The sequence below is a fragment of the Trichogramma pretiosum genome, unplaced genomic scaffold, assembly GCF_000599845.2.
Source record: "Trichogramma pretiosum strain Unisexual culture from Peru unplaced genomic scaffold, Tpre_2.0 scaffold4, whole genome shotgun sequence".
Lineage (NCBI taxonomy): Eukaryota > Metazoa > Arthropoda > Insecta > Hymenoptera > Trichogrammatidae > Trichogramma > Trichogramma pretiosum.
This window is the reverse complement of record NW_019641688.1, coordinates 3,349,450-3,365,203: the sequence shown is the minus strand read 5'-3', so window position 1 is coordinate 3,365,203 and position 15,754 is coordinate 3,349,450. Positions and strand designations below refer to the sequence as shown.

Below are 15,754 nucleotides of genomic sequence, written 5' to 3'. Positions count from 1 at the left end.
CTAAGCAGCTCGCGCACAAACTCTCGAATTTCTTCTCTCAATTAAAAGCTATTCCAGAGTGCACGCGTCGAATTCCATTGTAATTGCTCATTATCTGAAAAATCGTTTGTACGATTCGTTTATTAGCGTATAAACTCGCGCACACATAGGAGCTCGACGCAACGATGGCGATGGCAAAAGTTTAACGACCTATTTAACTGAAAAATAATAAATAGACACGCGGCCGTGGGGCGCAGAGAGCTGGAACGCTTTAATAGCCGCGCACGCACGAGCTGCATCCTCTGTATTTGTACAAAATATATATAACACACGGCGCCATGTTTGTTTCTGCTTTAAACGACGAGTTAAACGATTAATTTCAAGCATTTTTCGATAAGAAACTGCACGCGTCCTTGCCGAATAAGGATCAAGCCCCGTGCCAGTAGCTGTGGCCAGTGGTCGATGAAACGACCTTGGCCCCTTCCTAAGACAACCAATGGCAATTATTCTCATTCATATTATATTATATTATGCAGGCGAGCTTCCGTATTCGGTCGCCTTATCCGCACTTGCGACCGCAGTTAGTCACTTTAAAAAAGGCGCGCGACAACTTAAATGGCCAACGGGCTCTATGTAATACGTTTTATTTTGGTCTTATTTTTCAGAGCGTACAGAATCGCCGCGTCAACATGAGTAATTACATTAGCAGAGCGAGAGAGGCGGCCGTTTTTGGCAAATTGTTTACTCAACAAGGCAATATAACTCGATCGCAGCTCGACTCTGCGTTAAACACCTAAATAGACGCTTTGCCGACTCAACGCAACAACAGGTATTCTATATGTGTACTACGTTAGAGGATTTGTTGAATGGTGCTTGAGTTATCATAACGAGACTCGATTGGCGGCCAAGGCGACACCAAATTTAATCAGCCGAGTAAATTTTTCAATCGACTGCTAATCATCGATTGATAATTCCAAAAATGCGCCTCACTCATAATTGTCACCGAGTCCTCTGCCAACGACTTTTTCTATAATACAGGTAAAGCGCGTGTACGTCACTCTGTCAATTACATAATCCCAAAGCTACGATGCGGCGTAGCGACCGACTGCCTCGAAATCAATAACGGAATGCGTACGTAATACGTGTGTAAGTGTGTTGTATACCTATACGTCGAGGGAGTAAGAGAGAGATGATACGAAACGATGAGTTCAACGCACTCGCAGAGTCTCGCGCGCACAAGGATCACTATTGTTTCGAGCCCACAGGCAAACGGGGGCCCTGCCAGATACATATAAATACACCAAAGATGCAATTGTTTTCGTTTTGTCCCGGCGCCTTTACACGAGGTTCGATAAGCGACGTATGACATTTTAGAAAACGACAATCAGCGCGCGGCTTAGCGATCGATAAGTATAATATCGGTGTATACAAACGTTTTGTGCTGCCGCGCACAATTAAAGATTGTAATTGAAGGAAAGAGAGCTGGAAATTAGAAATTTAAAGACGAGCGAGAAAAAGAGCCAAGTCGATAATCGCTTCATTAACGAATTATAAGCACGTATGGAAAAGTCGTACTCGCTTACCTACTTACCTTCGCGTTTTTACTATACGTCGCGTCCAGCAGGCGTCGATATTGGCGTAAAAGTAGGGGGATGCTTAATTTTTCGTCGACTCGAAAAAACGCCTGCATCGGATCGCGCGATAAACGATGCTGATACGCGCCAATTAAAATGGAAAATAAAGCGATCAAAGCGATCTAATCCCTATCAAATATTCAGCTCGTCAGCTGGATCTTTAAATTCTAATCGGATATATCTGCTTTTCTTACCAATATTGACATAGAAGCTCCGTGTATAGAGGCAAGCTCTAGGCCAAGAAGCAGGAGGAGGTGTGCGATAAACGATCCACGTCCGTATACGTGTGTACATATATAAAATACAAGAAGCGATGATAAATACGGAAGCATCGCGAGTCTATCGTCCTATTTGCAGATCGTTGGCCAGCTTTCTCTCCTTATATACACTCGGCTCGTGCAGGCCTGTGCAATAATTGCAGCGATGCGCGACACCTCGTCCACGCCTCGCTTTTTTTTTTATTAAAAATCTTACAACTCGCGTTACAACTTGGACGCTCGTTTTGTATATACGATTATTCAATCGCATAGCGTTGTGCCAGTCGTGTATTAGTTTCATAATTTTCATGGCACGCAATATCTCGATTGTTTCTCACGCGGAAAAGCTCGAAGTAAAAACTGTTATGTGCGTGGAATGCGACTAGGCTCTATTAGTTAGGGATAAAATTCCGGGTGCTCGCATTGCCGCTGCACACGTGTTACATAGCCACGGTATAGCAGCAGTTTTCTTTTCACCGCGACTCAACCCTTCGTTTATGTTTCGAGCGGCCGCTTGCCAGCTCGTAAACCTTCTTTGAGTCGATTCGAGTGCTGTGAGATCATGCGCGCTTGATAAATCTATTGCAAAAATGAGGTAATAATAATCGATGGAGCCTGCGCAGACGATAATATATGCGAGCTTATCTATCTCGCGTAGCCTCGACCTTGAGTCTATTTCTAGCCGACGAGATGCAACAATTCGCGGTAGTCGAAGAAAGAGAGAAATCGATCGGCCAGTGCTTTTTTATCTTACGATTGTTTGCTCGTCGTCGTGTGTTATTCCTCCTCCTCCTTCGCGTCGCGATCGTCTTGCTTCATCGATGCATTTATGTATCGCGAACTCGAGCTTCATTGATTTTTTCATCGGACGTTAGACCTCGGCGCTGATAAACACATGCTTTTTTTTTAATAGTAAATTATTCGAGCTTGCATCGATTAGCTGGCACGAGATTTTTTTGGCTCTCGGAGCAATGCGCAACGTTGGGCAAGCGAAGAAAATAGGCTATGCATATTGAGCAGCAAAAAGATGCATGGAAAGAAATTCGCAGTGCTGTATAATCTCTCGAATGTATTGATATAAATTACACGTTAGTATGGATAAAAATGTCAAGCTCGAGGCCCGGCAGAAAAGCTCTCGCTTTCTCTCTCACGATATGTGCCCTCGCATTCCTTTTTCTTCATTTTTCAAGTGACTTCCCTTTTGTTTTCTCTCTCTGCGATCGCATCGGTCGCTAATTAATCGAGCAAATAAGAGCCCTATACGTATATAGCCAGCCACGAAAGTGCACACACACGCACACTTCCTTTGTACAATCGTAACGTCGAGTTTCGAGCGATCAATAGCGACTCGTAGCGTATATATAGCGTTGGGCCGAGCATTTTCATATACGATCGCAGTAAGAGGTACATAGCACAGAGAGCACGCACGCACACAAATGGAGCGAGAGCGAGTTCTGAATGATTAGACGCGGATGAGCGAGCATTGGCCGTCTGCCCGTTTCAACGACAGAGAAACGCCTCGTTCTTATTGTTACGATGCTTTTAAACAACACATGTGGGCTCGTGTGAGTGCGAGCCTCGTCGCGGTAATGCACGAGCGTAAATCTGTATATATTTCGGTACAACAAAGTGCGAGCTCGTGACTGCACGAGTTGCCGAGCGCGTGGTTTTCTCACAGCTTTGCGTACACACATGATATACTTATCGGCGAGAGCAGGCCCAGCACAACAACTGTGCCTCGTATACTCGTGAGTCTTTCGTTTGTTTCGCGGCGGCTCCGATAAAAAAAAAACTCCGATCTGACGCTCGCTATATATATCGGCTATTTATCGACCTACATATGTGCGAATCGTCGCTTCTTTCATTTTTTTACCTGTAGCCAAATTCCGACTTTACTTCGAATAACTCAATTAGCGCAACGAGCCGCGCGGCATGATCGAAAACTTTTTTAAATACGCCGTATTTAATACGCAGGAAAAAAATTTTTAAAGCGCGTCGAGCTGACGCTTCTTCTTCTTCTTGGTCTTCTTCTTCGACGACGCGAACTCGCACACACGCACACATATTCGCACACACCTACACTCATTGGCGAAACAAAACAAGGGGCCTCATTTCTTCGAATAGTATTACACATATAAAACTCGCGAGTATACCTTATACGTGTGCATGTCTATGTAGCACACTCACGCACACGAGCACCTCAAGTTTTCGGTTTCACCTGCTTCTTATACATACATATAGCTTCTATAGCATATAGCAGTCTGACTATATTGTGCTTAGTCTCGTAATTTTTTTTTTCTTTTCTTTTCCTTTCGCGCATCCTCGATCGGGTTTCGGGCCGCCGAGCTGGCATCGCACGCCATTCTATACGGAGTAGAGAGAGAGAAGAGTTAAATGAGCGTATAACCGATGGGCTTATAACGTTGATGGCATCAGCTCGTATATGCACACGTATATATAACACGAGTTACCTTGACAAAAAGTTTATACTTTGAGCATTTTCTGCTTACGAGGCAGACACTTTTCGTTTCCACGAGTAGAAGATGGGACAAAAATAATTATACGAAATCGGTACAACGGTCAGCGATCATCGATCGAAAGAGAACCAATGAGTTTGGTTTGCGGCATTTTCTATGTGATATTAATGCCCATGCGTAATTGGCGCAAGTACACGTCCGGTACGTGTCTGCCATTGGGTCAGGAATTTCGCGAATAAATAAACCGTTAATATACAGACGCGATATGTACAACACCAAGGATCGAATTTATATTACACGGATGCGCCGTTGGAAATGACTTTATTCGGGGGCTTTAAGCGCTTCTACAGCGTGATCGGCGCTATCTCGCTGTATAGTAGGTGTACAGGAACTCGTACGTACAATTCTTTCCTTCGAAATTCTCCCCTTTCTTCAATATATTTCTTAAATATATTTCAGATCGTGGAACACACGCGCGTGTACATCCGCTCCGCGAGGAAGCTGTTTTTCCTAATTATGCGCCAGAATTTCTCTCATTATCCTCTGGACTCGGTTTACTCTACTGCTGATATATATACTGGTATACGGCCAGGTACGTACACACACACGCGCGTCTGCATAAGTAGTCGTACGCAGTGAAAGAGATGCACATCGAACGTTCTTTACACGGCTCGCTGATTTTTTGAGTCGATCGACTTTTCCTCTTCTCGATACTTGACTCGAAGAAATATATGAGATGAGTAAGGTGCACTTGCGAGCTTGCAACGTTCTAAGCTGAGCAATGCGACAAAAAAGTCATCGACGAATTAGACACGTCGATCGTCAATTCGTACATCGGCAGAGAATGACATTACGCAATTGGCACGGTCGACTCTACATATATACAACACATACCTATCGCAGACTCGACTCTCCACGAGCGCCAACGATAAAACGTCGTTTGATAAAATATTTAAGGCTTTTATTATCGATGACTCTGTGTGTGTGTGAGAGATCGAGGTCTCGCGCAGTAGTCAGCAGCTACTCGTGCTCTGCCGCAACACGCGGAACGAGCGAATTCTCAGGCTGTGCAGCACGAGCTCGAGCGCCGCCGAGCGAATTCGCAGCCTACAAAGCGGCCATATTATGCATATTTTTCTTATTTCTTTTTTTCTCTCTTCTCGTTGTTGTTGCAATCACTAGCGCGCGATCGGGGAGACGCCGAGAATGACATCATCGAGCTGATTATACGTCCAAATATATCCTATAAGCTACTTCGACGCTCATCGTCTATCGTCTGGAGGTTTAGAATGCTGAAGTGTAACTCAAAATCGCAGGACTCGAGACGATCAAATTGTACGGGCGTATGAAGATAAATGCTCCGAAAACTTCAACGTCAAGGAAGCAGTAGATAATCGCTAGGGTGGGCACTTTTTGCCAAAGAAATGCAAGCCCACGCTTGTACCAGTCTATATTAGCGGCACATTTTGCAGGAGCCAAGTACTGTAACTGGCAGTGTCGCGCCCACGCCACCGGACATGCCCTTACTACCTTAGCTCTGTTTAAATTCGAGTTAAATATCGTGCGGGCGTTCAGCCGAACTCTTAATTTTGTACGTCGCGCGCGAATAATCAGTCGCGTTACTCGAGTGACGCTCGCTCGTAATCGATGAAAAATATTATTGCACATCGTCCTCGAATCCGCTTCTCGAAGCTCTGACGCGATCCTATATGTATGATTGTGCGCTATGCAAAAAGTCAGTCATCTCTTGGCTCTCGGCGTTAGTGCGGAATGCGTGAAAACGTGCATATAACACGTCTCTGTCTCTGTCTCTCTCTTTGGAGGCTACGAGTCACGCAAGCATATGAGGCACAGCTAGCCGTTATCGGCCTGGCACTGGCTTATAAGTACAAGAGACTCGTGCAGCACGCGGCGCATGGGCCACATATAGTATACTATACTACTATATACACACGATGCACACATTTTCGCACACGTAAGCGCGCAACGGACCTATACAACGACGTAGTCAGCAGCAGCAGAGACCTATATAGCACACTGTATATACACATAAGCGAGCTCGCGCGAGAAAGACAAGAAGCGAGCCGGCACGGCGGTAACCGACCAATCAGCGAGCCGGCTTCGTTTTATGCCCATATATGGCAACGACGACGACGATTTTGCTGCTGCTGCTGCTGCCGAGGCACGACGTCTGCTAACAGCCACGGGGGGAGAGAGAGAGAGCGTAGTATATAGAGTTGGCGCGCGCAGCCCGCAACTGCCAAGAGGGGAAGCATCGAGCGGACGAGTCCATTTACGACGACTCATGCCGACTCCGATATACCGGCTCTGTACACGCTCAGCCGTCTCGTGTTATTCGCAACTCGTACCGATGCACTCGCATATTTTATCTCTCGTATGAATATAATGATGCATGCTTATGAGCAGCTCTGCTGCAGAGATTTTCTCCTTGATGAAGGATCCAAAGACGAAAATCAATGGCATGTCGAGACACAGGACGAGTCTACGAATACGAACATGTATAATACGTGTGTACAGGAATCGAAATTGTAAGTGTGTCGGTGTTCGGGCATCCTTTTTCAGCTCGCGCAATATCGTATCGTACGGACCTCCCCTGCGGGCCGCGAAACGGCTGCAAACACATCAACACACGTAGCTGCCCCTACCCAGCGCGAACGAGCCCGAACATGGCGCGCCACACACACGACGTGTGCGCGTTACACACATATATTCGCAACGCGAAAGGATCTCCGGTAAAGCTCGGGGGCCGGCGGCGTCGAGTCGCCGATTTCGAGCGCTCGAGATAGAAAGAGACGGCCTCGTTGGCGCGCCACCCGCCACGAGCGAGAGCGAGACGGAGCGATATCTGCCTGCCCCCGTACGTGTGTGAATACACGCGAGTTGTGTTGGTAAGCAGCAGCAGCAGCAGCAGCAGCAGCAAACGCACGTTCGCGCGACCGTTTGTACTGGCAAAAGCAGCCTTATAGTAGTGTGTGCCACGACGAAGCTATCCTGTCACATAGCAGCACGGCAGTTTATCCGAGAGCAGCAGCAACAGCAGCGTGTGCTAACGTCTACCAGACCGATTCATCCCGTATATCTCTTTCTTTCTCTTAACGAGGTATTTATGTTTATCTATATCGTACATAATATTAGAACTCTGTGCATTAGACATTTGATAAAGCCAAGAAAACACGCTCGCACTAGAGAGAAGCCGAAAAGCAAACAAACATGTCGAGCCTTGGGCGTCTTGTTCTCTATTTTACTTTTTTTTTTTATTCCTCTTGACTTTTCTTGCTGAACATTTAACGATTTTGGGCCGTTGATCGAAAACGCGCGCGCGACCGCGAGCCTCTGTAACGCTCGCGGCTTTTGATCGTTAAACCGTTGCGACCTTGGCGACGTGGCACTAACACGGCACAGGATTTTGGAGCCAAGGTGCCTCGTCCCTGCCAGCCGGCCTGTTCCGAGGTGCGATGAAAATGCCGGCATACGTGTATGTCGCGCGGCGTCCGTGAATTCGCCCGTAAGATCGTGTGTGTGTGTGTGTGTATAGCTGGCGGAGAGAGCAGCGGCCATTACAGCAGCAGCAGCGCAGGGCGTTGCTCTCGCCGACGATTTTCAAAAACTCGAATCGAATTTCGCCTTCATCTGCTTATATACGCGCTCGTTTCAACAGACACGAACAAGCTTTTGTCATTTTTTCATAGGTGTATGTGTGTGCACGCGTACCGAGAAGTCTACGCTGCGTCAAAATTCGCCGTATAAGGCGTTGGACACACGGGGGTTTGTAGTACTGCCGCGCGCCGCTCCTCTATATACATATAAGTATTGAATTCGCCGGACTTGGGTGGGGACCTCGAGCCGGGATTTTCTTATCTTCGCGAGACTTGATTCATTCTATAGATTCCTCGGATTTTTCCTCCTTATTCGGCTCGACGTACTTGTACCTCGTTGATTCATATTGCAAATGTTACGACGATATTGTACTATCGAGTAAAGTTGAGTAATGGAATAGTGGCGCCGAATATCTGTGCCAGCCTGAGCCGGGCTCGTTCGGCCATGCCTCGAGAGAGCCGCGTTCAAGGTTAGGGTGCTCGATGCGGTCCTCGCGTTTACTAGCCCTCGAGACTACAAAATCTCTCATCGAGCTTTTTTTCTTTCGTCGATTCGCATCCAATCGGTAAACTATACCAGCCGGATAAGCTCCTGAAAATAGCTATCGGGCGCAAAAGAAAAATCACTCGAATGAATAATGGCGATCGATCATGCATTCAGCACAAACGTCAAATGATCTCGTGTCTAGCTAAGAAAAATAGTCCTCGCGTACGAGTACGTACGTACGCTTATTAACAGTAAAACATCTTTTTATCAGCCTCTTTCTCTCACGGGCAAGTAGCTGCAGCAACAGCATATAACGGACACGCGCATTCCCACGCGCGCGCGAAAAGCCACCGAGCTGCTGCTGCTAATGCCGCCGATGGCTGGCAGGTTGCAGTCGCTGATCGCCGTAGTTGTATCAGGTGGTTTTCGCTCTCTCTCTCTCTCCTCGTCTCTATTCCGTATACTCGATCGTCGACGACTCGTGTAAACAGTCGGTGGTTTTTCAGCTATTTATAAGTTGTTGATACTCGCTCGGCTTATAGTACGACATATATTTATAAACTTGCGGATAGCGCGGCGCCTAGGTCAGAGCCGTCGACGCGCTTGACGCCGTGCCAAATAACGCGTTCGACGAGCCCCTTTTTCCGACCATCGTGATTAACGACGATTTAATAGCCATTTAAGCGCGAAGCTTCGTTATTCAACAGTGGCGTTTGTATATATTTTTTCGAAGCTACGCGCGAAACATCGACTCTCTGGCTCAAAGCTGAGTCCGCTGCGATGTGTGCATGTGTACTTGCAGCGAGAGAAACGCGTTACGTGCTTCCCTTCCGGCGCGTGTTCTATGGGTCTGCTCGGTACATACTGCTCATAGTACTACGACTACTATACTACCTACTGTATGCGCTACGGCAAATGAGGCTTTCCGTTCGTTCCCGTCGACAGAAGCAAAAAAAAAAAAAAGACTAGTGCACTCGACTGCACACGAACTGCAGTTGCTGCGTGTGTATAGTACGCGCCTTGCGTGCGGTATAGGGCAGAAAGCATGCCAGGGCTCTCGCACCCATTTCTGCATTTACGCACGTATGTAAACGCGTAGCAGCAACAGCAACGGCCGGTATATATTTTTCAAAACTGACGCTTCACTCTTCGCTTCTTTTTTCTTCCTTTATTTATTCTTTTTCTCTCGAGTCATCAGCCAGCACATTTAGTTAAGTTTCTGTGCAAATGTGCACTTACTTTTCTCTATTTTCACACGCTCGGTACACGTTCATATACAATTCTTATCTTTATTGGCTCTCTGCAAGTATTTATAATAATATCAATGTTATCGTATTGAGTAACGCGCGCTCGCCAACTCAAACAATCTGGGTTAATAATTCATTAAAGCTTTCCCGAGGCTTGCATGCGTACCGCATACATTATTTATTCTGTAAAATACGCGTATGTAAGCGCGCACGAGTCGTAGCAATACGAGAGCTCGTGGCTGGCTGCAACACGAATACTTTCTAAAGACTCGTGCAACAAACGCATTTTTCCTCCGTGTTTTCAGCGCGCAATATTCCTCGCCATCGGCCGAGAATCCCATTGCGTCGCAAAAAGGAGAGAGAAGTATTATGGAGTATAAAGCACGTGGCTACGCGAGTCGCCGCGACTGCATTACACATCTATAAACGTATGTAGCCAGTGTGGCCGGCCGAGCCCTTTGCTACACAGACGCATCGGAATGCGCTGTCGCTGCTGCTGCATCGTACGTGAGCTTGCCATTTTACAGCACGCAATGCTCCGACTTGTACCGCAGCACCGTTGCCGGTCGCAGTTACGAGTACCCCATTGACGCGCGCGCCTCCGTGCATCCAAGTCCTTTTTTACTCGCCACAGTCCATTGCCGGAACGATCGAGAATTTTCGGACTTTTGTTCATTCAAAAGGGGTTTTGAACGGTCGACGATAAGCTCTGACCAATCGCTCTAAATTGGCCTCGTTCTATCGCGCCTTAAATCGACGATTTGCACCGACAATAATTACATAACAGCGCAAAGATATCGTGTCTTTTTCGCTTCTCGCTCTCTTGACACATGACCGAAAATGGCTATTTCACGACCGATGACTTGTACGCGCTCGCGAAGATAATCTTTGCACGAAAAAAAAGAATGTTGGATCAATGCGCGGATGATTAATCAGAGCTCGTCACTCATTGCTGCTTCTTCTTCTTCTTTTTGCGAATGACAAAATTACAAGCAAATTTTCCGTGCAACTAGCATATATATGATGATGAATTAAAAATGCGCTACTTCCTTTTAACTCGCGCCGGAAAAACAAACCAAACTTAGTCATCGATGATACACGCGCGTACAAACACACACGTACACACTGGCGTGTTGTGTTTTTTCTCTCTCTCTCGACTCGCGACATACACACACACGAAATGATAAACAGCTGATAGTAAAAATATACAAACAGCCGTCGCTTTAATAAACGTCCGACAGCTTGCAGATGAAAATGCAAATGTATAACAAATATCAGTTTCATTGAGGCAGTTTGTTATGCCCAAACACGACACAAAGAATCGTTTTGTCGGACCATATTATTATTTATAAATTACAATTACGAAATCCTTCGTTGCAACGTTGCCTCGATGTTTCGACAAACTTCGTGACGCGGAAATCGATAAGTCTTGTATGGAGTAACCAAAATCGCTAAATGACGAGTTGATGATTTAAAAAAGAAAAAATGAGAATAAAATTTATCAATCGCGTATAAAAGTATAAGCGTTATCAGTTTGGAAATTCCAGTAAGTTACTTCTCTCGACTTCGAAATACCTGCGAGTGAAACTTTGAACGAAAGAGGAAAAAAAGAGCAGCTCTCGTCTCTCTTAGCTAAATTTCTTCGAAAAATGCATCATCAAAAAGTTACTCGTACCGTTTGAACGGCGTCGATACACGTATTTAAGCGAGGATCATCGTCGCCGAGCAATGATGATGTATATTTGGTCTTGAAAGGCTGCCTAAAAACGGCCAGGCTAGAACCTCGCCGTATATGGTAAAATCCACTGGCGCACGAGTCTCGATTACTATACTACTACATACTACTACTACTACTGCTAATACTACACACACGGCTGCTTTCGGCATTATTGTGATTGTTATGCGCGCAACTTACTCACACACATAGAGGAGCACTTGAACAAAATACGTATGTATATATGTGCGGCGCGAAGAGCGAGAGAGAGAGAGAGAGAGAGAGAGGGGACGTCGCTGCTGCTTGCTGCGATGGCACGTCGATGGGCCATCGGCGCGACGTGGGGGTAGGGAGACGGCAACGTAGCGCCTCGCATCGGCGGCTATATCATCACGATCCGCAAACCCCGAGCCGTCATTCGGTGCTCCGAGCCCGTTCAACGCACACAAAGTTCAACACAGCTTTGTACATAAGTTTTTCCCAAGTCGCCGGCACGACTTTGATCTCTCTTCTTTTTTTAACGTGAAAAGTAAGTTTACCGAGTTGTCGTCCCAGCGGAGGCTGGATATTTTTTCTACTTCTACTTATAAGAACCATCCCCCTGGTGCAAGATTCGTACGCAGCGTAGTGTGTCAAATTTTATTTCTAATAGTTGTGTGTGTTTTTTTCTAAGAGTGATCAGAAAATTATCCATTAGTCGACGTAAGGTGTGGGCAGTTGCCACCCTAGTTTTCAAGCATTCCAAGTGGGTGTGTTTCGAAAGAGGAAGAGGAAATATTTCCGCGAGAAACTACCGCTCGCTGTTGTTCGTTACTCCGAGTGCTCTTTATCGTGAATTGTGCTTCTAGTTTTTTTTTTAAAGAAACATAATGAACTTTTTTTTTGATTCATGGAAGTTCCATCGAGCTAAGTTTCATTTGTGTGCGGGTAGAAAAAAATATATATTAAGGACGACGCCGCCAACACCGCCGCCAACGCCGCACTCGTGCGCCCTGTACCGGCTGCGAAGGCTTCCATTTTATGCGGCTTGTGACGAGAGAGGCGCGTGCTAAGAAAGAAGCCCCGCGTGACTTGGTTTTGTGCTTGAGTGAAAATTTTTTTTTTTTTTCGTTCGTTCAATTAATGCGAATTAGCTCATGTGGCATTATTCCGCGTATCGCGCGTCGAGTTAACGTCACGCTGCGACAGCAAATATTTGAATGAAATCCGTTCTCGCGACTCAATCCTTCCATTTCAAAATCGATCGTACTAGCGTCGCTCGCGCATAACTTTCAAAGTATACCGTACCGAACTTTCTATTCGTCGACGCGAAGCCTTCTCTTTTATTTTTGAAATTTCATATCTCCGCTCGCAACGTTCTAGTATCTCGTTAATTAACGTCGACGCCCTCGCAAAAAAAATTGCCGCTCGAAGCATAGTCTCTCTCGGTATCTTTTTGTACGACATACACAGACATTGAAAGTCTGCGATACGGCATTGTCGGATTTCCGGCGCGAGTATCGCAGAAAGAGAGAGAAAGAGCGAGAGCAGCATATACAGCGAGCAGCAGCGGCAGCAGCAGCCACAGCTATCGACCGTTGGTAGCCGGGGCTGGGCGGGGCAGGGTGCGGTTGCCGGCAAAATCCCGTGAATCCCGCTACTATGCCTGCGTTGCTGCTGCTGCCTCTTTCTCTCTTCGTCGCTCGGATCACGGGACGCGCCTAGAATATTCTCTCTCTCTCTCTCTCTCTCTCCCGACTCCTCTTCTTCTCTCTTCTGCCTGTGCTGCGGCGAGATCGCGTTTATGTGTGTTTGTACGATTCGTTAAATATTTCATTTGCTTGCGCTGTTCCAATATAACGTAGCCTTGAGTCGACGAGAAAGAGAGAGAAAGAAATTGAACGAACGAAGAGAAAGAGAGAAAACGACAACACGAAAGAAGGTGGTTAGCCATTTTATAGAACGTGCCGGTCACGTGATTCTCTCGCGCTCCGGCGTGTACGCAAAAAATCAGAACCGCGGGGCTCCGCGCGAGGCTTAGCTTTCTCTTACGACCAACATGTCTGAGTGTGTGTGCGAATGAGAATTATCTGCAAAATGAGTAGAAAAAGAGTAACATGTCTCGACGCTATAGTCTACGAACGTCTGAGAGCTCCCTTCCAAGTCATATGATTAAGTCTGCGTATCTCGAATCTTACACGGCATACGTAACGTACATAATCGAGAGCGTGAATCATGAGCGGTCTACATACTGCTACTCGTACTCGTATTGACTTGGAAAATTTCGCGAATGTTTGCTCCATGAGTCACGCCAAATCAGCGCGCACAGATCATCGCTCGATTATTGCTTACATATTGAATTCTTGCGGCGCGTAACGCACGAGCCTTGTAATGTAATCTTTTCTTCTTTTTTATTTTTGCAATTGTTTCAAAGTAGCATTCTTGGCGCATTTTTAGCTACCGTGCAAGTACTCGTGATATTCTCGATGTACATGCACATTTACGTTATGACCCGATTTTCTTGTGTGAGCGGTATGCCGAGCCTTGAAATTAGCGTGACTTGCAAAAAAAATTCAACTGTCTATCAATGAAATTTATTTTCTTAATAATAAACTCTGCCCAAGGCTCCTTGATTTTTAATGATTTTCAATTTTTAATTCAATCGTGTCATGAAAAAAAAACTAATTCATTCCTTTTTGTCTTGATTCCAGGTTAAAACCCAATCACAATGTGTGACGACGAAGTTGCTGCGCTCGTAGTTGACAATGGCTCCGGTATGTGCAAAGCCGGTTTCGCCGGTGACGACGCACCCCGCGCCGTCTTCCCATCCATTGTCGGAAGGCCGCGTCACCAGGGCGTCATGGTCGGTATGGGCCAAAAAGACTCGTACGTAGGAGACGAGGCCCAAAGCAAGAGAGGTATCCTCACCTTGAAATACCCCATCGAGCACGGTATCGTCACCAACTGGGACGATATGGAGAAGATCTGGCATCATACCTTCTACAATGAACTTCGTGTTGCCCCCGAGGAGCACCCAGTTCTCTTGACCGAGGCTCCCCTCAACCCTAAAGCCAACCGTGAAAAGATGACGCAAATCATGTTCGAGACCTTCAACACGCCCGCCATGTACGTCGCCATCCAGGCCGTGCTCTCGCTGTACGCCTCCGGTCGTACCACCGGTATCGTGCTCGACTCCGGTGATGGTGTCTCCCACACCGTCCCAATCTACGAAGGTTATGCTCTCCCTCACGCTATCCTTCGTTTGGACTTGGCTGGTCGTGACTTGACCGACTACCTCATGAAGATCCTCACCGAGAGAGGCTACAGCTTCACCACCACCGCTGAGCGTGAAATCGTACGTGACATCAAGGAGAAACTCTGTTACGTTGCTTTGGACTTCGAGCAGGAGATGGCCACTGCTGCTTCCTCGTCCAGTTTGGAAAAGAGCTATGAGCTTCCCGATGGACAGGTCATCACCATCGGCAATGAGCGTTTCCGTTGCCCAGAGGCTCTCTTCCAGCCCTCGTTCTTGGGTATGGAAGCTTGTGGTATCCACGAGACTACCTACAACTCCATCATGAAGTGCGACGTCGACATCCGTAAGGACTTGTACGCCAACACTGTCTTGTCTGGTGGCACCACCATGTACCCAGGAATCGCCGACAGAATGCAAAAGGAAATCACCGCTCTTGCCCCATCGACCATGAAGATCAAGATCATTGCACCACCAGAGAGGAAATACTCCGTCTGGATCGGAGGCTCTATTCTCGCTTCCCTCTCGACCTTCCAGCAGATGTGGATCTCCAAGCAAGAATACGACGAGTCCGGTCCATCAATCGTCCACAGGAAGTGCTTCTAAATGCTCGGCACCGATCGGCAGCCGCAGCAGCGCGCACTTTCTATTACTTCACACACATTCTGCGTTATTACGGAGACGAGGAACAGAAGGAGAGCAAACGCCAGCGCCTTTCCAACAATGGTCCAATTCCCTTCGCATCAATCATCATCCCTTTGTCATTCTTCATTGTTTTGAACCTTTATTATTGCTATTTTTATTATTATTCCCGCATACACCATCCTTTCACTCCTTTTCACAAAAGAAGAGAAAGAAGAGAAGAAGACACGGCCTCTGTCGAAGGGCAACGCAGCTTTATGCGTTTATTACTCGTGCAGTTTGTCTTCAACAAACAATACCAACTGTGGAAAATGACGGCAGAGGCGTTATAATTTCCTGTTTCTTATAAAAATATTAAAACTTAAACAACTTGCTCCGTAATTTGTATAAGATGCAACGTTTTTAAAATCTACTTTTAGTGTGTGTGATACTTAGCCCGTGTTCGCTTGTCTTTCACGCTTTTTTACG

General features: G+C 46.5%; 1 protein-coding gene across 1 annotated transcript; it reads left to right on the top strand.

The window, feature by feature from the left end:
• Positions 1-7,288: 7,288 nt before the first annotated feature.
• Positions 7,289-15,338, top strand: LOC106650455 (actin-5C). The gene is made up of 2 exons (XM_023461604.1): positions 7,289-7,468; positions 14,103-15,338. Exon 2 carries the CDS (start codon positions 14,120-14,122, stop codon positions 15,248-15,250), a length of 1,131 nt encoding a protein of 376 aa, XP_023317372.1. The 5' UTR covers positions 7,289-7,468; positions 14,103-14,119; the 3' UTR covers positions 15,251-15,338.
• Positions 15,339-15,754: the final 416 nt, after the last annotated feature.